The sequence below is a fragment of the Aegilops tauschii genome, chromosome 5, assembly GCF_002575655.3.
Source record: "Aegilops tauschii subsp. strangulata cultivar AL8/78 chromosome 5, Aet v6.0, whole genome shotgun sequence".
Lineage (NCBI taxonomy): Eukaryota > Viridiplantae > Streptophyta > Magnoliopsida > Poales > Poaceae > Aegilops > Aegilops tauschii.
In genome coordinates, this window is record NC_053039.3 from 229,121,371 (window position 1) to 229,145,518 (window position 24,148).

The 24,148-nt window shown below is 47.4% G+C and overlaps 1 protein-coding gene and 1 long non-coding RNA gene across 3 annotated transcripts; both read right to left on the reverse strand.

The window, feature by feature from the left end:
* Positions 1-13,703: 13,703 nt before the first annotated feature.
* Positions 13,704-17,904, reverse strand: LOC109771167 (NAC domain-containing protein 90). 2 transcript variants are annotated; one of them, XM_020329869.4, is made up of 4 exons: positions 17,094-17,904; positions 14,598-14,928; positions 14,187-14,512; positions 13,704-14,100 (listed from the first exon to the last, which is right to left on the reverse strand). In XM_020329869.4, the coding sequence occupies exons 1-4, from the start codon at positions 17,163-17,165 to the stop codon at positions 13,858-13,860; spliced, it is 972 nt and encodes a 323-aa protein (XP_020185458.2). In that variant the 5' UTR covers positions 17,166-17,904; the 3' UTR covers positions 13,704-13,857. The 2 variants fall into 2 exon arrangements, with proteins under 2 accessions (XP_020185458.2, XP_020185459.1); XM_020329870.4 differs by having other exon boundaries at positions 14,598-14,808; positions 17,094-17,891.
* A 4,160-nt stretch (positions 17,905-22,064) lies between these two features.
* Positions 22,065-23,850, reverse strand: LOC120964581 (uncharacterized). The gene is made up of 2 exons (XR_006663266.2): positions 22,552-23,850; positions 22,065-22,415 (listed from the first exon to the last, which is right to left on the reverse strand). It is a non-coding gene; the product is annotated as an uncharacterized lncRNA (long non-coding RNA).
* Positions 23,851-24,148: the final 298 nt, after the last annotated feature.

Sequence of the window (24,148 nt, forward strand, 5' to 3'; positions counted from 1 at the left end):
AATTCATATGCTTCCATGACATGTCACAATCCTTTGTCACACCATATTCTATGCTTGATGACGACACTTGTTGGGTGAATCACCTCTTGAATGATTGGTTTTGCACTAACACTAACCATATTTGTTTTTCCAAGTGTTTGTTGCCCTTGATCCTTTTGAAGGAACCACACGACGGTGCGACATTGGAGTGTGGCCCTTTCAAGCTTCAAGATGATGAGTACTTGATGAACGTCCTCTACAACACGGCGGCGCCATCTCTTTCCCAAGGTGATTTGGTTTTCGATCCGAGGTCGGATTTTTTCCAAGGGGGAGGGGATGATGCGGAGCATCCTACGGACATCACCATGTCAAGAGTTCATTCGACAAGTGACACGTGCGACATCTACTTCACATACATAAAGGTGAATCCTCTCCTTTACACATGCTCACTTGACCCCTTTGAGGATGGTATACTACTTGACCCTCCATCGTGCATGCATAGATATTGTCAGAGCTTCACGAATGTCGAGGAGGAGTGCAAGCGCCAAGGAACAACTACACCATCCGCGAGGGAAGCGTGGAAGAGAAGGAAGAAGAAGCATGGACAAGCTTCTGGAAAGCCCGGAACTTCCGGCCCCTGCCCGGAACTTCTGGCCTGCTCGGATCCTCCGGCCCCTGGAGTCTAGACCAGCCCCGAGCACTCCAACTCTCTGGATAGCCCAGAAACTGGCCGGAACTTCCGGAGCCCGAAACTTCCACTGGTGCGCGTCGGTCCTAAACAAACGGTTTTTAACCCCTTTCCGCGAAGACATTTCGAATCGTTGCCAAGTGAGTGTGTGCGATAGGGTGTCCTTCCCACACGACCCAGAAATCATCGGGGATAGGCCCTCCTGGGACCCAGGCTGGGGCCGTGTGCGATCGGGCGAGGCATCGAAACCCAATCATTTCCGTAGGTATGTACATCCCACACGGTAATCCGAGAAAATCATTTCCGTAGGTATGTACATCCCACACGGTAATCCGAGAAAATAATTTCCGTAGGTATGTACATCCCACACGGTGAATCCCATAAAAACATTTCCGTTTGTATGTATATCACACACAGTCAATCCAATGAATACGTTTCCGTTCTTATGTACATCCCACATAGTCAATCCAGGGAAAACGTTTCCGTTCGGACGTACATCCCACATAGTTTTATGTGTAGGATCGTGTGTGAAAGGTGTAACTATCACACACGATCTTCCTTGGTTAACTGTTTGCTTTTATCAACTATATCACACACGATTTGATGAAGAAAACTGTGTGGCATTGGGCTATCCATCGCAAGCGCTTTTACTGCTAGAACCGTTTGCAAAGGTCCATGACACATTTAGCAGGTTTATTAGTTTACAATTAATAATTCCAGTATTACGCAAATTCACATTTCATATCGAACAGCTGTTTGCCAATTTCATATCAGGCACATAAATATATTATAACATCACAGTACGGTAGCTACATGAAAACAGCACAGTACAACATATAGCTAGTTCAACTTCATAAGAACAATATATTCATTTCCCTAATTGAGACCATCCAGGCTCATCTTATCCACCTCTGCTTTCAGTTCAGTAAGAACCCGTTTTGCACGGGCCAACTGGGAAAGTGCCTCCTCCTTCGCCAACACCATCTTAGCAAAGTCTGATTTAAAAAATCTGAGCTCATTCTCCACCTTCAACTTTTTATCCCGCATCTTGAAATATGCTTCAGCGTTGACAAGACTTTCTCTAAGCCTACGTGTGTTCTCTTCCTCATACATGCTCTAGAGCTTCGTTAGGCACATCTTCAAAGACTGTGGCCACTCTTGATCAACCCACTCCAAATAAGAACACTTCCGTTCATCCTATAATATTTAAAACTAGATCAGTAACAATTGTAGGGGAAATGGATTTATAGCAACATAGAAAATCACCAATGCTTATTTTGAAAAACTGAAGAAACATGTTAATTATGACATATCTTCTCAAAAAGATCAATGTGCAAATGAAATAATTGGTACTGAGACAACAACCAAATTCTGGAACATCAGAAGCTATAATTAACTACAACGACACTACAAGTTCTTACTCATGTACAATAAATAACAAATTGAACATTTTATGAGGAAGGTAAATATAACTGCAATAGCATAGCGACAGTGTTTGGATGATAGCAAATTGATACTAACAGGTGTGTACATGCACAAATTTAGTAACATAGAACTAATAGCACTAAGGCCGTCCACTATGTATGCCAAAACTGGGGTAAAGACAACTGTTGCTACATCTCGCACCGGTGCCCTGCACTGGCGAGCCGATGCAGCGGAAAAAAATCAGGGACCCGGACTCCGGAGCACGTAGTTGCTCCGATGCCCAGTTCCTTCGTGCCATAAAGATTTAGTATTTTACTGCTTGGCTGCTCGGATGTGTGGACCAAAGTTGGCTGCACAAACTGCTGAAGCGGTGCCAAATAATTTTCTAATGGCACCGCTGATGAGATGGCAACAATTTAAGATACTAGGTACAAACTGTGACACTGTCTTAGGATGCATTTGGTTGAAGGTGTGGTATGAATGGGTTGGGACCGTGACAGTGTCTGAATCACATCTAACAAATGATTTGTAACAACGAAAGAGGGTCTAACCTTCTCTGCACATGCTAGAAACTTCCTCCCACTGTCCACAGAATCAAACGCAACTAACTTCACGCATGGAGATTGATGACGACAACAAGCAGATAGATCTTCAGCCACTCCGCTCCATTCGTTGCCACTGATGGTCTTAGGGAGCTACAAGAGGAAGAAATGACTCAAATCGACCTCCGGGTAAAAATCCTTCATTCCAAGTCATAGCCCGAGAGAGAGAAGAGAGGCATACCCGGGTGGTGAAGGAGTAGTCGCCGGAGGAGGAACCGCTGGAGATGTCTTTGAAGAAGACCATGGCGACCCCGGCGGTAGGATGCGAGACGGCGAGAGCGAGGAAGCAACTATAGCTTAGCAAGGAAGGAAGGAAGGAGGAACCAGGGGAATTGTGACTTGTGGTCGGGGAGAAAAGGGGGTGGGGAAGGGGGGAAGGGGGGCGGGGGTAGATATTTTGGCGGTAGGCTAACATTTGGGAAATGTGGAGGGAAACTTTGCACGCGGTGCCGCCGGACCATTCACTTTGAATGATGGTGTGCATCGCAAACGATTCTTCTGCTTTACGCGCATGGGATGAGTTTGATAATTCAAATTTTGGTCTCAAGGCATGGGCACATTCACTTTGAATGCGCGCGGTGCCGCCGGACCATTCACTTTGAACGATTGTGTGCATCGCGAACGATTCTTCTGCTTTACGCGCATGGGATGAGTTTGATAATTCAAATTTTGGTGGAAATTTCCCCAGGTACGTCATTGCATAATTTAACATCGCTTGCTAATTTGGGCACACAAAAGAGCGTACAGTAGACAGACCACACTTACTGAATCGAGCAATTTTAGTAATTACACAGAGCCAGTTGACCAAAACATTGCTCTAACAAAAGACCAGCATTAAAAACAAAGCCTAAGTACGCATAATTAAAAATCCGCCGCCACGCCGGCCTATGCATCGCCGGTGTGAGATGAGACGTCGATGACTTGTCTTGGCGACATGTCGCCATTGGTGGACTCCGCGTCCCCCCTGCTGAAGTCGACCGCGTCCTCGTCCTCATCCTCGGCGCCGCCCTCAAGGTTGTAGTACTCGTAGTAGTGGCTGCGCCAGAGCTCGCGTTGGTACTCCACCGCCGATTCCTCGACGGACAGACTCTTCTCTACCTCGACCTCGGCCACGCGCAACTCCTCCTCCCGGCGCTCCTCGATCTCCGTCGCCTCCTACATCTCCAGCTCCCGCTCGACGACCTCATGAGGAAGCAGGTGCTCCATGGCCACCGCCGCCTTTTCAGACGTGGGTTGCATGCTGGAGTCCGAGGTGGCCTGGAATATCTTGGCATGTGCATCCTTGATCTTGGCGTGGATGGCCTCGACCCGGGCCAGGACGACATCAGTGGCACGGACGGCAGCTCGAGCGCTCTCGGCGTTTGCAGCCGCCGTCGCAGCAGCAGCTGCAGCCATCTTGGCTGCTGCAGCTACCCTGTCGACTGCCGCAGACGCCCTCTCGGCAGAAGCGACCACGCTCAATGCGGATGCAGCGGCGCTCTTGGTGCAGGCGGCGGCACTCGGGGGGGGGGGGACGTGGCCATCGTACGGGCCTTCATGAAGCGTTTCCACGGCGTCATCTTTGCAAGAAGGGGTGCAGGAATGGGGATCGGAATTCGTGGATTCCGGGGTTGCCGGCACTAGAGCAGACGAGCCGACGAAGCTTAAGGAGGAAGACTTAAATAGACCCAGATATTTTCATCGCAAACGGTTCCTAGAAAACAACAGTGTGTGATGTTGTAGATATTTTTATTAGCTGTAAAAGACGAATTTGGAATAAAGTGCCAACGGACGGTGTTTTAAATGAACGAGAAATTTTGTAGTACTAATACAACTATCATGTCAAATTTTGAAAACTTTCAGGGGTCATTTGACCTTCTAAGACATTTAAGTGATTTTCTAGCCATTTAATGACTGTAATTGAAATTTGAATTACATGTACATGCAACAGCTAACCATAACGGTTTGAAAAGTCATATTTCGTGTACTTGTGTGCGATTTAATTCCATGTGCAATAAATTGGAAGGAATTTTGAAACATATTCGTCTAACGGCTATGACATAATTAAGCATGGAGTGACATGGAATTTTAATTCCAAAAAATAAAAAAAATCAGAAACACATGAAACCTTGGTTGATGTAATGTCATCCCACCAAGATGATGTGGTAAAAAATTGGCATGTTTGACTAAGTTTGGACACACACCCCCTCACAAACCGGAGCAACTCACTAGAAGACTCGTGGTTCCGAGAGGGAACAATGCATGTTTGATGACGAACGGGGGATAGCTTCCTCTTACGGCCTTCAATTTTTTTTTCTACGTCTAACGTGCACTACTACAACTGTAATGTGAAATTTTTGAAAATTCTAGGGGTCATTTGACCTTTTAAAGACATTTAAGTGATTTTCTAGCCATTTAATGACCGTAATTCAAATTTGAACTACATCTACATACAACGCCAAACCAAAACGGTTTGAAAAATCATATTTGTGTACTTGTATGCGAATTAATTCCATGTGCAGTAAACTAGTAGGAATTTTCAAACATATTTGTATCACGACATGGACACATATGCATGGAGTGGCATGGCATTTTAATTCCAAAAAAATCAGAAACACATGAAACCTTGGTTGATGTAATGTCATGCCACCAAGATAATGTGGTAAAGAAATTGGCATGTTTGACAAAAGTTTGGACACACACCCCTCAAAAACCGGAGCAACTCGCTAGAAGGTTCATGGTTCCGAGAGTGAACAATGCATGTTTGACGACGAACGGGAGATAGCTTTCTCTTACAGCCTTCAAATTTTTTCTACGTCTAACGTGCACTACTACAACTGTAATGTGAAATTTTGGCAAATTTTAGGGGTCATTTGACCTTTTAAAGACATTTAAGTGATTTTCTAACCATTTAATGACCGTAATTCAAATTTAAACTACATCTACATGCAACGCCTAACCAAAACGGTTTGAAAAATCATATTTGCGTACTTGTGTGCGAGTTAATTCCATGTGCAGTAAATTAGAAGGAATTTTCAAACATATTGGTCTCACGACATGGACACATGCATACGTATGCATGGAGTGACATGGCATTTTAGTTCAAGAAATAGAAAAATGATCAGAAACACATGAAACTTGGTTGATGTAATGTCATGCCACCAAGATGATGTGGTAAAGAAATTGGTATGTTTGACAAACGTTTGGACACACACCCCTCACAAACCGGAGCAACTCGCTAGAAGGTTCGTGGTTCCGAGAGGGAACAATGCATGTTTGATGACGAACGGGAGATAGCTTCCTCTTACGGCCTTCAAATTTTTTTCCTACGTTTAACGTGCACTAATACAACTGTCATGTGAAAATTTCGTAAATTTCAGGGGTCATTTGACCTTTTAAAGACATTTAAGTGATTTTTAACCATTTAATGACCGTAATTCAAATTTGAACTACATCTACATGCAACGCCTAACCATAACGGTTTGAAAAATCATATTTTTGTTTACTTGTGTGCGAGTTAATTCCATGTGCAGTAAATTAGAAGAAATTTTCAAACATATTGGTGTCAAGGCATGGGCACATGCATGGAGTGCATGCCATGGCATTTTAATTCCAAAAAATTAAAAAATAATCAGAAAAACATGAAACTTTCCTTGATTTAATGTCATGCCACCAAGATGATGTGGCAAACAAATTGGCATGTTTGACGAAAGTTTTGGACACACACCCCTCACAAACCGGAGCAACTCGCTAAAAGGTTCGTGGTTCCGAGAGGGAACAATGCATGTTTGATGACGAACGGGAGATAGCTTCCTCTTACGGCCTTCAATTTTTTTCTACGTCTAACGTGCACTACTACAACTGTAATGTGAAATTCTGGGAAAATTCTAGGGGTCATTTGACCTTTTAAAGACATTTAAGTGGTTTTTTAACCATTTAATGACCGTTATTCAAATTTGAACTACATCTACATGCAACGCCTAACCAAAGCGGTTTGAAAATCATATATGTGTACTTGTGTGCGAGTTAATTCCATGTGCAGTAAATTAGAAGGAATTTTCAAACATATTGGTTTCACAACATGGACACATGCACACGTATGCATGGAGTGACATGGCATTTTAATTCAAAAAAATAGAAAAATGATCAAAAACACATGAAACCTTGGTTGATGTAATGTCATGCCACCAAGATGATGTGGTAAAGAAATTGGGATGTTTGACGAACGTTTGGACACACAGCCCTCACAAACCGGAGCAACTCGCTAGAAGGTTCGTGGTTCTGAAAGGGAACAATGCATGTTTGATGACGAATGGGAGATAGCTTCCTCTTACGGCCTTCAAATTTTTTCCTACGTTTAATGTGCAACTATCATATGAAAATTTGGTAAATTTCAGGGGTCATTTGACCTTCTAAAGACATTTAAGTGATTTTCTAACCATTTAATGACCGTAATTCAAATTTGAAGTACATCTACATGCAACGCCTAACCAAAACGGTTTGAAAAATCATATTTTTGTGTACTTGTGTGCGATTTAATTCCATGTGCAGTAAATTAGAAGAAATTTTCAAACATATTGGTGTCAAGGCATGGGCACATGCATGGAGTGCATGCGATGGCATTTTAATTCCAAAAAATAAAAAAATGATCAGAAAAAACATGAAACCTTGCTTTATTTAATGTCATGCCACCAAGATGATGTGGTAAAAAATGGCCTGTTTGATAAAAGTTTGGACACACACCCCTCGCAAACCGGAGCAACTCACTAGAAGGTTCGTGGTTTCGAGAGGGAACAATGCATGTTTGCTGACGGACGGGAGATAGCTTCCTCTTACGGCCTTCAAATTGTTTCCTACATTTAACGTGCACTAATACAACTGTCATGTGAAAATTTGGAAATTTTCAGGGGTCATTTGACCTTTTAAAGACATTTAAGTGATTTTCTAACCATATAATGACCGTACTTCAAATTTGAACTGCATCTACATGCAACGCCTAACCAAAACGGTTTGAAAAATCATATTTTTGTGTACTTGTGTGCGAGTTAAAAAATCATCAGACGATCTAAATATCTAGTGTTCAAAAAAGAAAATGTAAAGATCTGGCAAGACAACTGGCCCCCACATGATTGGCACTCTATCTCGCGGCTCGAGGTTTGCTAGGTGATAGGCGGGGATCATTAATCAGACACGGTTCTGTATTGGAAACCGTCGGCTATTATGTTCACACAGGGATTTGCTACAGGAATTGTGTGTAATTCAAATTACAGTACTCGTAAATTCCGGCGACCCGCGTGCGTACTGTCCTCGTCGATCTAGATTCTGGCCGCCAATAAATACTACCTTGCTCATCTCGTCCCGCCTGCATTCTCATCTACATCCTCCCCTCGCTCGCCCTCTCTCTCTCTCTCAAATCTCTGCCATGGCACCGCCGGTCTGCCCACGCGCCGACGAGGAGTCGCCGCCCCCCCCCCCCCCCCCCGAGGACGCTCACTCGATTAGCAGCGACGAGGACCCCTACGCGCCGCCTGACGAGGTTGCACCGGACCCCCCAACTTTGGATTGGCTTTGGGGCCAGTACAATCTTTGTCTGTGGAAGTCGCTGCCGCCGGCTGAGAAAGCCAGGCAAGTGGCGTTCAAGAAGGAGATGGCATAGGAGGAAGCTAGGTACCAGGCGGCCTGTGAAGCCCGTGATGCCGCCTAGAAAAAGGAGGGAGCGTCGTCGTCCCGAGGAGGTGTACGAAGATGGGTACTTCGCGAGGAAGGTCATAGGCGCTGGGCGCCTCGTCGCTGTGTGGAGGTAGGCCGATAAGCTCCAGCGTGCCACCGACGAGGAGCTCCGGTGGGCGCCCAACGAAATGGCAAGATCGGCCGCGCGCATCCGCCAGCAAGAGGCAGATCGGTACGTCAAGCGCTGTGAGGCGGAGAAGTCGGAGTACTACCTCCGCACTGGGAAGACGCCGCGTACCAGGGAGCTGCTCGCGAGGGGCTGCCGGAATACTGGCCCCAGGAGGGATTATTAGTTTTAGTATTGTTCGTTTTCAATTTTATGCATTGTACCTAGTAGTTAAGTATCATCACGTATATGTGATGATATTATATATATATTCTGTGATTATCTAACGAACAATTAATATATATATATTATGAATTCCATTTTCTATCTGTTTTTGTATACTAATTTGAATCTAGCTGTTATCATCCACATATACAGAATGGAAAGCGTATATACATACATTGAAACAGAACATATAAGAATGGAAAACAGAGTACACACATTGAAACAGAGCAATAAACAGAGCAATACTATGATTGTTGTGAATACATAGCTATCCACGTCGAAACGACTTTTCAAAATAAAACGCGTCCATAAGACCATGACTAGCAGCCCTTGCCTAGGGTAGCTCTTGGCTCTGCCTGAACTCGTGCAGGCGTTCGTCCAAGCAGTCGACACGCTCGCGGTACATCTGGAGCGCGATCTCGAGCTCCAAGTTGGCTATTTCATCGGAGTTCACCAGCTCGAGGATGCGATGGCCATGTTCCTCTACTGCGCCCAGGTGGACACCTGGGCCAAGGAGGCGGTCGAGCCTACGGACCAGCGCGTTGGCATCCAGCGGGCCACGGACAAGGCGAACAGCGCGGCGGGCGTCCGGTGCAAGTACGGCATTGAGGGCCTCTGCCCACTCCTGGCGAGGAATGGGGGTACTGACGGGACGTGTACCCAGCCGCAACGTCGTGTTGACAGCAGGCAAGCGTCGATGGATCCGCTCTTGCTGTGTGGCGTGTCGCGCCTCTTGCTCTGCGGCGCTCCAACGGTCTCGCCGTGCGGCGAGCCGCAGCCTATCAGCGTGGACGCGCCTAGCTTGCTCTGCGGCGCGCCATCAATCATGTTGTGCGGCGAGCTGTAGCCTGTCGGCACTTGCTACCTCTTGAGCATGCGTTGGTTTTCCCTTAAAGAGGAAAGGGTGATGCAGCAAAGTAGCGTAAGTATTTCCCTCAGTTTTTTAGAACCAAGGTATCAATCCAGTAGGAGGTTACACACAAGTCGCCTCATACCTACACAAACAAATAAGAACCTTGCAACCAACGCGATAAAGGGGTTGTCAATCCCTTCACGGCCACTTGCAAAAGTGAGATCTGATAGAGATAATAAGATAAATATTTTTGGTATTTTTGTGATATAGATTGGAAAGTAAAGATTGCAAAATAAAAGACAGAAGAAATAATAAATTGATAGGAAAATAATATGATGGAAGATAGACCCGGGGGCCATAGGTTTCACTAGTGGCTTCTCTCAAGATAGCATGATCTACGGTGGGTGAACAAATTATCGAGCAATTGATAGAAAAATGCATAGTTATGAGAATATCTAGGCATGATCATGTATATAGGCATCACGTCCGCGACAAGTAGACCGAAACGATTCTGCATCTGCTACTATTACTCCACACATCGACCGCTATCCAGCATGCATCTAGACTATTAAGTGCATAAGAACAGAGTAACGCATTAGGCAAGATGACATGATGTAGAGGGATAATCTCAAGCAATATGATATAAACCCCATCTTTTTATCCTTGATGGCAACAATACAATACGTGCCTTGCTGCCCCTGCTATCACTAGGAAAGGACACCGCAAGATTGAACCCAAAGCTAAGCACTTCTCCCATTGCAAGAAAGATCAATCTAGTAGGCCAAACCAAACTGATAATTCGAAGAGACTTGCAAAGATATTTAAATCATACATATAAGAATTCAGAGAAGAACCAAATATTGTTCATAGATAATCTTGATCATAAACCCACAATTCATCGGATCTCGACAAACACATCGCAAAAAGAATTACATCGAATAGATCTCCAAGAAGATCGAGGAGAACTTTGTATTGAGATCCAAAGAGAGAGAAGAAGCCATCTAGCTAATAACTATGGACCCGAAGGTCTGTGGTAAACTACTCACACATCATCAGAGAGGCTATGGTGTTGATGTAGAAGCCCTCCGTGATCGATTCCCCCTCCGGCGGAGCGCCGCAAAAGGCCCCAAGATGGGATCTCACGGGTACAGAAGGTTGCGGCGGTGGAAATAGGGTTTCGTGGTGAAAGAAGTAGGTCAGTGGAGCCACAAGGGGTCCACGAGGGTGGGGGCGCGCCTACCCCCCTGGGCGCCTCCCTACCTCGTGGCTTCCTCGTTGCTTCCTTGAGGTCCATTCCAAGTCTCCTGGATTGCGTTTGTTCCAAAAATAACTCTCCCGAAGGTTTCATTCCATTTGATATCCTTTTCTGCGAAACACTGAAATAGGCAAAAAAAACAGCAATTTGCACTGGGGCTACGGTTAATAGGTTAGTCCCAAAAATAATATAAAAGTGCATAGTAAAGTCCATTAAACATCCAAAACAGATAATATAATAGCATGAAACAATCAAAAATTATATATATGTTGGAGACGTATCAGCGCTGACATGCCTATCTTGATCTGCGGCGCTCAAGCGCCATGCGCCAAAGGTCTGCTCAACCCTGGCGGTGACGCGCATCACGGCGTTTTCCATCGCGTTGCCCGGGAGCGCCTCGGCCTCGACGGGCTGTGGCGCCTGCTCGTTTTCCTCGTCGACGAGGTTGATGGCAGAGGCGGCGCTTTGGTGGGTTGGCATGCTTGGAAAAGGTGGAAGTGCTACAGGATGCGCTTGTCGCCTCCGTGCATCGCGCTCCCCCTATGCGCAATATAGCAGGGTGGCGGGCAACAGGTGAGGAAATGGTGGGATACGGTGGCGTGTTTATAAAACGCCATCAATTAATGGAAACTTAGCATCGAGCTAGCACAAGAAGTAGATGATAATCAGATGAACACGGACCACACTAGGGAACCCGTCGGTGATGAATTCATCAATCCCAAACGGTTGAATACTAGCAAGCGTTTGCTCACAACACACACGGCCTATTCCATCACAAATAGGTCGGATGGATCAACTGTATGCCACGTATCGCACATTGTCAAAAAGTAATGTGGTAGACCTTCTTTAACATGTGTTAAAAAATAAAATAAAATAAAATAAAAAAAGGACCTCGAGGTTAAATTAGCTGAGGGAATGGGGCATTTCGGTCATTTGACTAAAATGACCCATCCCATCAGCTAATTTAACATCGACACAACTTCTCATCCAGTCACCCATCCGATGGCTGCTCCAGCCTGATCACACTTAACTTGATAGTTTTCTTACATGAGCTACTGATGGAACAGCTAGTCCTTGCTGATAGGAATGCCTCTTCACATCCTTATGGCGTATCGGATGACTGCCCGTCCCACAATGGCCAGTAGATATTGTGTATACAGAGCATATCACATACGTCTTATTAGAAGCAATCGTCTGTGTTATTATTGGTCTTCGCACACATTTCTGATTACAGACCTGTTTGCCGCGTATCACACACATCTTGTTATATTGAACCGTTTCTGTTCTCTTGCCTAATCACAAACAGTTCATCCGAGTAAACCGTATGCTGTATGTCGCACACACCTTGATCGGGCTGACCGTTTCTTTTGTGTTGCCTAATCACAAACAGTTCATCCGAGTGAACCGTATGCTGTACATCGCACACACCTTCATCTGGTTGCCCGTTTTTTTTTGTTCCTCCTCATCGCAAACAGTTAATTGAGCTGAACCATATGCCCTGCATCGCACACGCAACTAAAATCTAAACCGTGTTTGATGCATCCTCCATCGCAAACGTTTTGCACCTTTTATGGTTATTGTACACCACCGTTTGCGATTATGGCATCGCACACAGTTTTGTCGAAGGGTCTCTCATCGTAGTGTCGCGTTAGCAGCATCCTGCAGTAGTGTTCCAGCCCTGCCCGGAACTTCCGGCCCTGCCTGTGCGCAGGCACTCAGACCGAAGCCCATGTACCCTTTCGCCTCTCACTTACCCCTTCATGGCTACCACTATATATACTCACCCCCTCCTCCATTCTAGGGTTAGCAAATATGATAGCTCATTTGTATGTGAGCTTTGCTCCTACCTTCTCCTCTTGAGAGGGAGAGACTACTCCATTGGAGGCCAAGACCTCCATCTAGGAGAAGATCCCGAGGGATATCAAGACCCCCATCGGGGAAGGATCTATCTAGATCATCAAGCCCCCATCTCCTTTGGATTTGGGATGAACTCTACCTTGTATCTTTCTCTTTGTTGTTCATGTACCTTGTGGATCTTGTGTGTTTGATTGTCTTGTGGATGTGTGATTGGACTTGTTCTTGAGTGTTTTTCCTCGTGTTCTTCGCGGGACCCTCTCCATTTCGTGAAAGATCGGCCCCTAGGGTTCCACCCTACATCAGATTGGGGTACAAACTTTCTTGTCTAGCCACGGCCACCCTGGAGTGCGTTGAGCGGGGGGGGGGGGGGGCATAGCCATCTTCTTATCTTTGTCATCATCTTCGTCAAGAACGATGGGTCTTGCACAGTCACCTGCCGCCGGCGCCCTGGCCACCATCGGCACCGCGTCGTTGTCATGCTCCGACGACATGAACGTCTTAGTCCAGTACGCCATGGTGCGCTAGTCTTGAGGCGCCTTGTACTCCTTGTACTTGGTCCATCTTTCCCTCTGTACGGCGTTGCCGGAGTCTACCTGATTCATGGCCCGACGCAGGATGTCCATTGTCATTGCGCCCTTGGCTGGGTCATAGCGTCAGCCTCCTTGTGCATGTCTTCGATGCTGCTGAAGTTCGAGCAGGTGTTCTCGAACTTCTTGCGGTCATCGAGCAGCACCCGAGGAAGAAGGCCCTCCATCCAATGCCCCAGGGGAAAGGGTTTGGGTTGGAGTTCATGGCGAGGGAGAGGTGGTGAAATAGAGAGATGGAAGAGGAGATGTTGTGAAAAAGAGAGGGTTTGAGTGCGATGCTGGGTAAGTAGTGTGGGTAAATATAGGAGTGTTACAATCACACACAACACGGGCACATGCAGGTAGGACCCTTACAATCACGCAATACACACACAAAATCTGACACATTAGAAAAAGAAAAAGAAATTAAGTACGACGTAAAAGTAAATTTTAGGCGACTTACATATAGCAAAACTGTTTTTTTAGGGTAGCAAAACTGTTCTAGATTACGGCAAGAAACAGTGTCTACATTGTTAAGTAGAACTGCTAATCTAAGCTACTGCACCAGAAGGTAGGTTGTGCTCCAAGAATACTACAGTTGATTGAAATCCATGTCGAAGCAGAAATTGTCAACATCAGTGGTACTGGTGGTCACCAGCGTGCTCCAGCCTTGATAGTTGTCGGCTTGTCCGATACTCGCGGTGTTGGCTGCCGACGGTGCATGCCGGCGGGCCGCCGCTTGACCATTGCCGGAAGTATTGAGGGGCCGGCGATCGAAGGACCTTAGCGTCCCCGTGCTGATGTAGAGCCGGCACACGCTGAATTCGTTCCTCAGCTGAACAATAAAGATCAAAGTATTATGGCATGGAGAGCATCAAATCAGCGATTAAGTGGCCAGAGCTAGCTGGTATATGCACGTACCCTGAGAGGTGCCGTCGTCTGGTGTCCGGTCGTCGTGTCGTCGTCGGCGGCGACAGCCTTATATTCGTTCATCTTCCACGTGGTCTTGGCCCCCGTGGGCGCACGGCCCTGGTAGAAGACCATGGTCCTTTTCACCCCGATGACCTTGCTGTTACCGGCGGCGGCTGAGGAGGAAGAGGAGAAGACGCAGGACGGCGAGCCCGTGGCCTTCCAGTACCCGGACGGAGTGGTGCGCGCTGGCCGGCCGCCGCGCAGCTCCCTCTCAGCCCGGGGGCAGAAGAAGAACCACTGCTCAGCGTCTTGCACGCTCGCCTCCCCCGCCATCGCTGCGCGTGCACCAGATGTCGTATGGTCAGGCGAGTTCAGGCCACAAGAGCGTGCTGCATGCCTGGACTGACACGATGAACTTACAGCGAAGGTGGGAAGGGTGGTGGCTGTAGACGTCGACGACGGGGATGACGCGGTCGACGTGCGGCCTGGTGGTGCCGGCGAGGCGATGGCGGAGGTAGAAGCCCAGCAGCTCATCCTCCGTCGGGTAGAACCGAAACCCCGGCGTGGAGCCTAACAGATCGCCACCGGCGCCACCGCTGCTAGTCGTCGTCATCATCGCGAGTTTGATCAGCTGCAACGTAGCGACGTAAATATATACAGCAGAGGCCGGTCGAGAAGTTTGCGTGCAGCCGTACTGGTCGTGCATCTGTAAACGGTGCGGGAAATCCACGGCCGGGTTGACGCGGACCAGCTGGGAGTGAGAAATCAACCTAGTTAGTCCACTAAACCCATCACGTAGGCAACAGTGACACGTACGTGGCTGGCTCTCTAACTCTCACTGCACCTACGCATATGTACGTGGTACGTACGGTGGTCGTGGTCTTGTGTCCATACGTGTGGTTTGGTTTGTCTTACGTGCGTGCGTACACACTTACAGGGGCGAGTCTTTGACTCCTGCAAGTGATGTTTGAAATATTTATTAATTCGGTCGACTGGTTCATCACATTCTTTTCTAAGCGTAGTCCGGATCTCTACATCGACGCACGCACGCAATCATTTGTATTGTGAAGGTTTTTTTCGACCTATACAAAAGATAAATATAGAGTACTGAAGTGTTAGAACAAATGCAAATGACATGACACATTTATGTGTGACTAATTATATTTTTAGCTATCTGCAAAACCATCTATCAACATATTGTATTACTTGAGAAAGTCTGAAGTTTGAACTACCATCTCTAGTGGAGTGAATTACATAAAACCAGCCCACAATATTTTTTAACCAAAAACCACCACATTTGAAGTTTAATTTCAGGTTTGCTATGAAATTCTTTGGACCCAACAAAAATCTACCGGTTTTCTTACTAACTTTCTCAATAAATACTTATGACTGATTTGGAGCCAATTATTTCAATTTTTGACAGGAAAAGCCCGCTGGTCAAATCCACGTGGCACTAAAAGTCAAGACAAATGGTGTTGACCATTAACTTGGATGTGGGACCCGCTTTGACAGTGTTAATATTTCTTTATGATAGCCTTTTTCTTTGTGGCATTTCCTCGAGCACCTTATGTGCATGTGCAATACACTGGCTGAAACAGCAGGCCATGGCGCCAGGAGCTAGCCACCTTGGCCACCAACGAGCTGGATCCCGGCCGACGCCACCACCTCTCCATTCTCGCCGCTCTGGCGCTCTTTCGTCGTCGTACCCGCCACTGTAGTCGCGCCACGGTGGCCCCACCCTAGTGCCCAAGGACGCGCACAACCCGAAGAGTGCCTGGAGGTCCCGTGCGTGAGCGATGGCTGCCCCTGGCCCTAGGCGGGTGGCGTGAGCACGGGCGGCAGCAGCACGCGAAAGACGCACCGCACCACGCACGCACACCACACACACAACATGCACCACACACACACACACACGCCAACTGTGCTTCACTAGGCTGGAGTCCACCAAGCTACTCCAGATCCTCCTCCGCTGCGTCAATGCCTTGCATATACCCAAAAGGCCACCACTCCTAGGCACACTTCAAGCGACGGGCCAGGAGAACTAAGAAACCATCAGTTCGACGGAGGAAGGACCAATAAACGACGCCTCCAAGGAGGGAAGCGGCGTCCACGGATGTAGTCGTCAACTTGATAAGGTCAAGCACGACATTTGCTGGCGCCCCACAAACCAACCGAGAGAGCATTACTGGCGACCGGCGACTACACCGACGCAACTTGACTAAAGAATACCTCCGGCAGCCTACCCGCATGACACCGATCCCAGCAACCCCCCAGTCCTGGGATGACCTTGCACACCGAGCAGACTGCCGTCTAAAAGAGGCCAAGGTCACAAAGAGATGCATTTCCGGTGATAAGAAGCCCCTAGAGGAACCTAGGTATCGAGACATCAGATGAACATCACCGAGGAAAACGTTATGCACATGAGGACGCTGCAACAGGGAGGATGTCGGATTGCCTAGGGACGATGGCCCGTGAGTAGCGCCTCCAAAGGAAAACAACGTCCGTAGACATCGTCGCCGCCAGCAATGGACAAGGCCTTGTGCAACTTTTGCTGAACCGTCATCCCTAGGCCCTATAGCTTGACCATAATGTCGAGGAAGAACTCCACAGCCCGAGAAGATCGCCGGTCCCTATGAAGACACCCCGGCCAAAGCTGGCCCCGGTCCTAGACCGACAACAGAACCACGAACGGACGAGCGGACGGCGGCTACCCTGACCCCTGTCCATAGCCGCCCGTCCGGCACCCGACCCCACACTACCGAGAATCGGGCAGCCGGACCTCGGGTAGCCCAACCCAGGTCGTGCCCACCTTAGGAAGTAGGTGGCGACCACGGCCTCGCTGCCCCCCCCCCCCCCCCCCCCCCACCTGGTCGGCGCACCCTGTTGGACCCCCAAGCTAGGCCGAAGTAGGCTCACCACAGCGAGTCCCACGGTTGAGGAGGGGCAGAGCACCAGCCCTCCTAGCCGCGGCTGCTCCCACCAGGCCATCCCCACCGAGCAGGACCCCCACCAGAACCACCAGCCACGCCGCCTGCCACCAATCGAGATCCAGATTTGGCTGACCCCGACCGAACCGCCGCCACCACCGCCTCCCAGCCCAGCAGCCACCGGATCCAGACGTCCCCGCTGCCAGGAGCCCCGCTGGACACCGCACCCCGCGCCGCCAAGCTACTGAACTGTGCTGCCACCACCACGAACGGGGAAGGGAAGAAGAGGCCCCGTCGGTGCCGCGTCGCACGGGCTTCGCACGGCGGACGCCCTCCGGCGGCGGCTAGGGGGAGGAGAGGAGCACCGGCGGCCAACCTAGGGCTCCAGTGACGCGCGCGGGGCGCGTCGCAGGAGTGGGGGGGTAAATGCTGAATGTCTTGCATATCGTCGCACCATCCTCTAAGGGCGTGTTTGGTTGCCTGCATTAGGCCCAAACAGGCCCGCGCGGGAAGAAAATGGCATGTTTGGTTATTTGTGTTCACTGTTTGGCCTGCATTGCACAATGTTTAAAGCACCTCTCAGCCAGGCCCTCTAAGAAACCCCTGAATCGGCAGTTTTTCCACATCCAGGGCCGCGTATTGCACGTGGGCGGCGGCGTCTGCACGTGAGGAGCCACACTCGAGAAGTCGTGTTGTTCCTCAAAGCACTGACAATAATTACCCTCACTTTACCTCACCGCTCTCTCTCTCCACTCTCCCACTCACACCAACGGTGACATTCAGCGTATCGGAGAACAACAAGGCGATTACTGACCTCCATCACTAGCATCAACAACATCACCCGCAGCACTTCGGCAATAGCGGTAAGCCCTATTTTCACCTCCTCGCTTACTATTTTGCATTCGATCTGCGTTTATATTCGGTCCGTGTAATCCATCCGCGTTCTAGGGGAATGGGGAACCAGGGTAAATAGCCATAGGATTGATCACAACTTCTTCATGAGTACTAAGTAGCGATGGATTTTATGGTTTTGATCTGGATTGAGTACAAGGGGAATTGGGATTGGGGGTTAATCTTACACAGTAGCTTCAAGTCCTAGCCCCGACGACCCTGGAGGCGCTTGGAGCGGTGGGGGGCCTTGGCTTTGTTGCTATTGTCCTCCGTCTGGACCATAGCATGCACCGTCTCGTCATCCTCGCAGTCATCCAGATCGATCGGCAAAGTATGGTGGCCTGGCTCCGACGCCCTGACCACCACCTCCACCGCTTCTTCCTCCTCCGGCTCCAGAGCGATGACCTCTAGCGACACTAACGTCCTATTCCAGAAAGTTGTGGCACGCTGGTCTTGAGGAGCCCTGTACTCCTTGTACTTGGCCCACCTTGCCCTCTATCCAGCATCGCGGGAGTCGTCCTGATTCATGGCCCAGCGAAGGATGTGGACTAACATAGCGCCCTTCATTGGGTCAGGAATCACCATCTTCAACTCCTCTGCTATCGCATTCTTGACCACAGCGCCTGCCTCCCTGTGCATGTCTTCAATGCTGCTGAAGTTCGAGTGCACGTCCATGGTGTTCATCGAGCGAGCACCCGAGGAAGAAAACCCCCCATCCAATGCTCTGAGGGAAGGGATTGGGGTTGGAGTGGGATTTCATGCTCAGAGAGGGTTAACTAAGTGCGGTGGTAGGGAAGTACTGAGCATCGAGCTGGTTAAATATAGGGGCTTTGGACGATAGCTTTTAATGTTGATCAATAACTTTGTGTTGTTCATAACACAAAATTTTGTGATGTTCATCATGCAGATCGAGACGGAGAACAAGGGCAAGGAGGTGGTGTCGTCCGAGAACAAGGGCAAGGAGGTGGTGCCACCCATGGACAAGGGCAAGGAGGTGGTGTCGCCCTTGGAGGTGGTGCCGCACATGGTCGAGGAGGTGTCGCCCATGGACGAGGACGTGGTGCTGGAGGAACCCCCCAGCGGCAAGTGCGGGAACTATGGGTTCTACCATAAGGAGGCTGGGCCAACTCACTTCTGCAAGGTCTTCCTTGGCTCGAGTGCATACCAATGCCCCTAGACTTCATGAAGCATTTCTCGGTCGTGCCGAGGGGGTTCCAGCTGAAGATGAACATCGGCTGCTCATGGAGGGTCATTGTGAAGCTAATGAACGGTAGGGTCACCCTCGAACAGTGTTGGGCCACATTCGCCACCGCCCGTCAGATCAAAATCGGGTACATGGTGACCTTGAAGTTGCTGACTCCCGACACGCTCGAGGTCTACATTGGAGTGGTGACAAAGTGCGGGAGGCACGACAACACCTACTTCGCCGCGAACGTCTAGGAGAGCTCTAGTTTGGTAATTAGTTAAATGTCTTAGTAGTTTGGTTCAAAACTGGCTGGTTTAAGTGTCATACTACTGTCAAAACTTCTAGGTTTGGTTCAAAACTGCCTAGTGTGTTGGTAATCTCACCACCTCGACGAGGAGGTTACCAGACAATATGCGTTGCATGTAACCAAACGTCATGGCTTGTGTGTCCGCCTAAACAAGCGGGCAACCAAATAGCCTACCTTCCGTTTTGCCCAGGGTGGCTAGAGGGTATGCATGCAACGAAACAGCGTGCATATGTTGGTTTTTTTGCTCTTTTTCCTCGGCTAGGCTCAACTGGGTCAAGCATGCAATGCAAGAAAAGGTTGCTACGGTAACTAAACACGCCCTTAGTTGCGATGTGGTCGTGCGCGGGTCCCTCTCCGTCGCTGCCATAGTTGCATAGGTCCTCCCGATCGAGCAGCTGGTTGCTGCCCACGAAGACGATGCGGAACCCCATGGAGGCCAGCGGCAACCCGACCAGGAAGGTGTTGCTCAAGCGCGACCACTAATTCGCAGTCTACAGTGGCCAGCAGCAGAACCAAACGGCAGCCAGGTCCGCCGTGTGGCCCGTCAGAGTCCTTTGGCACAATTCAACCTCCAGGCGAACAGCCGAACGACAATCTCCGGCGTGGCTTTTAGTGGCATCACAATGTCAACCTGCTCCGACGTGGTGGTTGTCCTTTCCCTTCGGCGTGGGAGAGACGGTGGTGACAAATAAGAAACGGTTTTGACTATTTTGCCATGTCAGTACTTACAAGGGGACCCTTCCTGTCAGAAATTGGATTCATAAGTGTTTATTGAGAAAATTAGTAAGAAAACCAGTAGATTTATATAGCGCCCAAGTAATGTGGCGGTGAACTTGGAATTGAACTTAGAACTCGATGGTTTTTGTAATTCGCTCTGTCTAGTGGTTGCACACAGAGTTCATAGACTATTGCTTTTTCCGAAGAAGCCATAGGCTATCCAACCTTACATTACATATGGCTATGGTATATAGTCTTGTGAATAACTTGCAAGATATTGAAAACTCTAATTTAATTTTAAAATGATTATTACAATAATTTAAGCAGCCGAACATAAGTCCACGTGTGTAAAAGACTGGTGCTACTAGCTGGTTTTCTGATGATTCTGTAGCTGATTTTTTACAGGGTGTTTGATTAGTCTTAATTTGGACCTCAATCAGCGAACACTCACTAGGGAGAATGACAAAAAGCAAACTATTTGATAGCAATTTGTGTTGATTGAGGATGGTAAATTTAGTTAGCAAGCATGGTAAATCCGTCTTGATTCAGTTACCTACCATAATTTGTTGTGTTTGCTAAAAGAAATTATCATCCTCGTAACAATATAAATTGTCATAAAAAACATTTAATTTGTCATTTTGCGCCAGCGAACTCATCACAATAACATTATCGTAATTTTAGCTTTTGTGCTTACCTTGTAAGCTAAATAAGAACATATTTACACGATCTCGGCTTTGTCTTTTGGCTTATGACTAGATATTGTTATAGGATGGTATAACCCAGAGCCGATCAGACTAAACTAGGTTAATCTCCAGATGTCCGATCGGAAGCTTTTCTCCCCAAAAGAACTTCACTGAAACAAAAAAGGAAAAGGTTCAGTGTCTCGCAGACCCAGAATTCAGTAGCTGAATCGTCTGCGTTCGGTCCAGCACAAGACCCCGTCTCCTCAGACTACAGGGTGATTTAGGTTCGACGTCTCTTACTGAAATGCTAGCGACAGTAATAATAACAGGGATGTACAGTACTGGGTCGTCGCTCTCGCCGGAAGGACGCGGTTTCACAACTGAAAAGATCTGAGGTATTCATATGGATGGATGCACACGGCAAAGATTCCATGCGTCTTGACTTCAACGTCTTCCATGGACCCGTGCAGAGGGACCTCAGGCTCTGCAGCTGGTGAGCATTGGGAATTCTAGTGTAGTGTACTTTCTTTTTTCTTTTTGAGAATGTTCCAGTACTTCTCGTGCGGTTGATTTTTAAGGAGTGCTGACTGTTTTAAGTTTAAGTTGTCCCAGCAGTAAGAACATCTCCAATAGGTGCGCTAAAATAGTGCACCGAAAACTACTTTTAAAATTTGCAACATCAAAAGACAATTTTTAGGGGACCGGAAAATGCACATCTCCAACAGCTCCACCACAATTTTGTTCTCCAAACCCATGTCACATTAATCTAAAATATGAATTTGGCATTTTTGATAGATAGCAAGAAAATAATACTAATTGTACGAGCCAGCTAAACTAAACTGAACAAGACCTGCAGAAACCGAACTGTCGCGATTGATTAAACAGCACAACCTGTAAATGTTGCCTCTGAATCTGATCACACAAACAGACGACACGCAAGTATTCCAAGACGACGCGCAAGTATTCCAACACCGCGGTTCCGAACATGACGAGCTTGGAGCCATGCAAATCACTACATATTGGGGCTAGGTTCAGAACACATGTTCGCGGAACTAGTTTACCGAAAAAGGCTTTCGCCCCACTTTATAAATAAAGCAAACCACCACAGCCAAACGGTACAACATAAGTTCACCCACACACGCACACGCAGTCACACAAACATGTTGCAAATTGCGCTTTAATTCGGAACTCCAAATTTATTGCAAATTCACATCCTAGCTAGCGGAGGTAGGCAAAAGCATGCAAACAGTTCAGTTGCCAATATTGTGCCCGAATTCAGGTTGCAAATTCGAAACTCCAAATTCAGCCTCCAACCACATCAAAGATAGAACGTTTCACAGTATCACGAATTTCTAGCACAAACAACACATAAACAGATCGAGATGCATATCTATTGAGGCCAAAGACTAGAGATGCCAAATTTGTAGCTCAACTCCGACCCAACTTCAATTTTTGACTGGCGGGCTTCCATTGAGATACCAGCTTCAGAGGACACCGTGTGAAATCATCTTCTACCTTTTTGAGAAGCTACAGCCGATGGAAATTTCAGTATCAGATAGAGTGCAAAGGAGCCAATAGGAAATATTCATATGGAAAACATAAGGATTATAATCCTCCGACATTCCTAGGTAAGTCCTTCGAATCGAAGAACCTCCCCTTGCACCTCATATTGAGGTCTGGAAGCATCGTCATATAATAAGGGGGGACAGATTTACTCCGAGGAGCAAAGTTCCCACAGGAATTGCCAACAGAAAGATGTCGAAAAACGGATGCAGAGGGAGCATATTCCTTGGCAACTGAAGGAAGCAGCACGATGTTCCTGTGAACCATCTTTACAGGCAACGATACCGCACAAAGTTGAGAAAATCTTTCCAACATGTCACACCACGACCATCATAGCGCTGGACCACAAGAGAGCGTCAGAGCCCACATCACTACAAGTGTCCCAAAAAACCAGAAAAGAATCCAGGACAGACATGTAAACCACATGATCACACAAAGTAGATCTGGGCAAGCAACAATGCAAGACCACAGCATTTAGTAGTAATCCAGAATGGGGCCAATTTTCGGTTCGGTGTGCATTTATTATCAGATGTAATTCGGTCGATCAGGGATGCAAATTTGGAACCTTGAGCCTACCCTCCGGCCCTTCTTAGTTCAACTAAATGAACTAATTTTTCAGAATTTACATTACTTTCGAAATTTTAGTTCATTTGATTGAACTAAGGAGGGTCCAAGGGTACCCTAAAGGTTTCAAATTTGTATGCCTGCGGTCGATGCCGCATAACCACAATCAGATGAAACTCTCTGAAGGGAGAATGGATACAAAAGGGGAAACCAGTAGTATATGCAATTATTTTGCATCTACATATTAATACATAGACCAGAGCTGCAAGCAACCAATTAACGGACCGTGAAGCAACATTCTGACCAAAACTGCATGCAAACAACCCTTTGAGATTTTTCCCCTACACGGAAATCCCACTGTTCCAGATTGACAAAATAAAGTAAGTAGTTGGTGATCTATGAAATAGTCTGACTATAGCTAAATCAACAGCTGATCACCGAATCAATAAGATTTTTCAAATACGACCTAATCAATAAGATAATGGAGGTAATCATGGACTTGGCAGTAAGCATCATATATTGTTTACTCCGTAATAGAAATATGAGTTGCACTGATTCAAAAAATACATGAGCTGGACATCACATATGCTCATTAAATAAGTTATGGGCCTATGGTCATCAGCAGACAGTAGTACATAAAGGAGGATGCATAGCATATTCAGAGCAGTTGAGTTTCACAATGTGGAGACCACGGGAGCAAAAAGAACTCAATGGCCCAATTCTATGATGGAATCAAATAAAGGGACATCGGGTGGACCAAGTCTTGAAAAGGATAGCGATTAATGAATGATTAAGACATAATGATTGTTTCTTTGACCACGCACTGTGAAGGCAAAATATGTATAAGGTCACCATCAGTTCTACTCTATTACTAAAATGTACTCCCTCCGTCCCACAATATAAGAGCGTTTTTGACACTACGCTAGTGTCAGAAACGCTCTTATATTATGGAACGGAGGGAGTACTGTATGACCTAGCATTTGGAGAAATAACGCATATGGATGTGGGTTGCCTGCAGATAAACTAGTCCTCTGGTCTCCAAGTTCCAGAAGAGATGCAAAATCGAGATCATTCGACAAACAACATAACCTGTTTCAACAAGATTTGCATTTTTGGTGAGGCATCTGTGGAGC

Coding starts and splice junctions, on each gene's coding strand:
- LOC109771167 (XM_020329869.4), bottom strand. CDS start 17,165: ATGGCCTGGTGGGAGCAGCCGCGGCTAGGAGGGCTGGTGCTCTGCCCC. Junction 14,513..14,597: donor CCACCCTTCCCACCTTCGCT/GTAAGTTCATCG, acceptor GTGCACGCGCAG/CGATGGCGGGGGAGGCGAGC. Junction 14,101..14,186: donor AGACGACGGCACCTCTCAGG/GTACGTGCATAT, acceptor TTTATTGTTCAG/CTGAGGAACGAATTCAGCGT.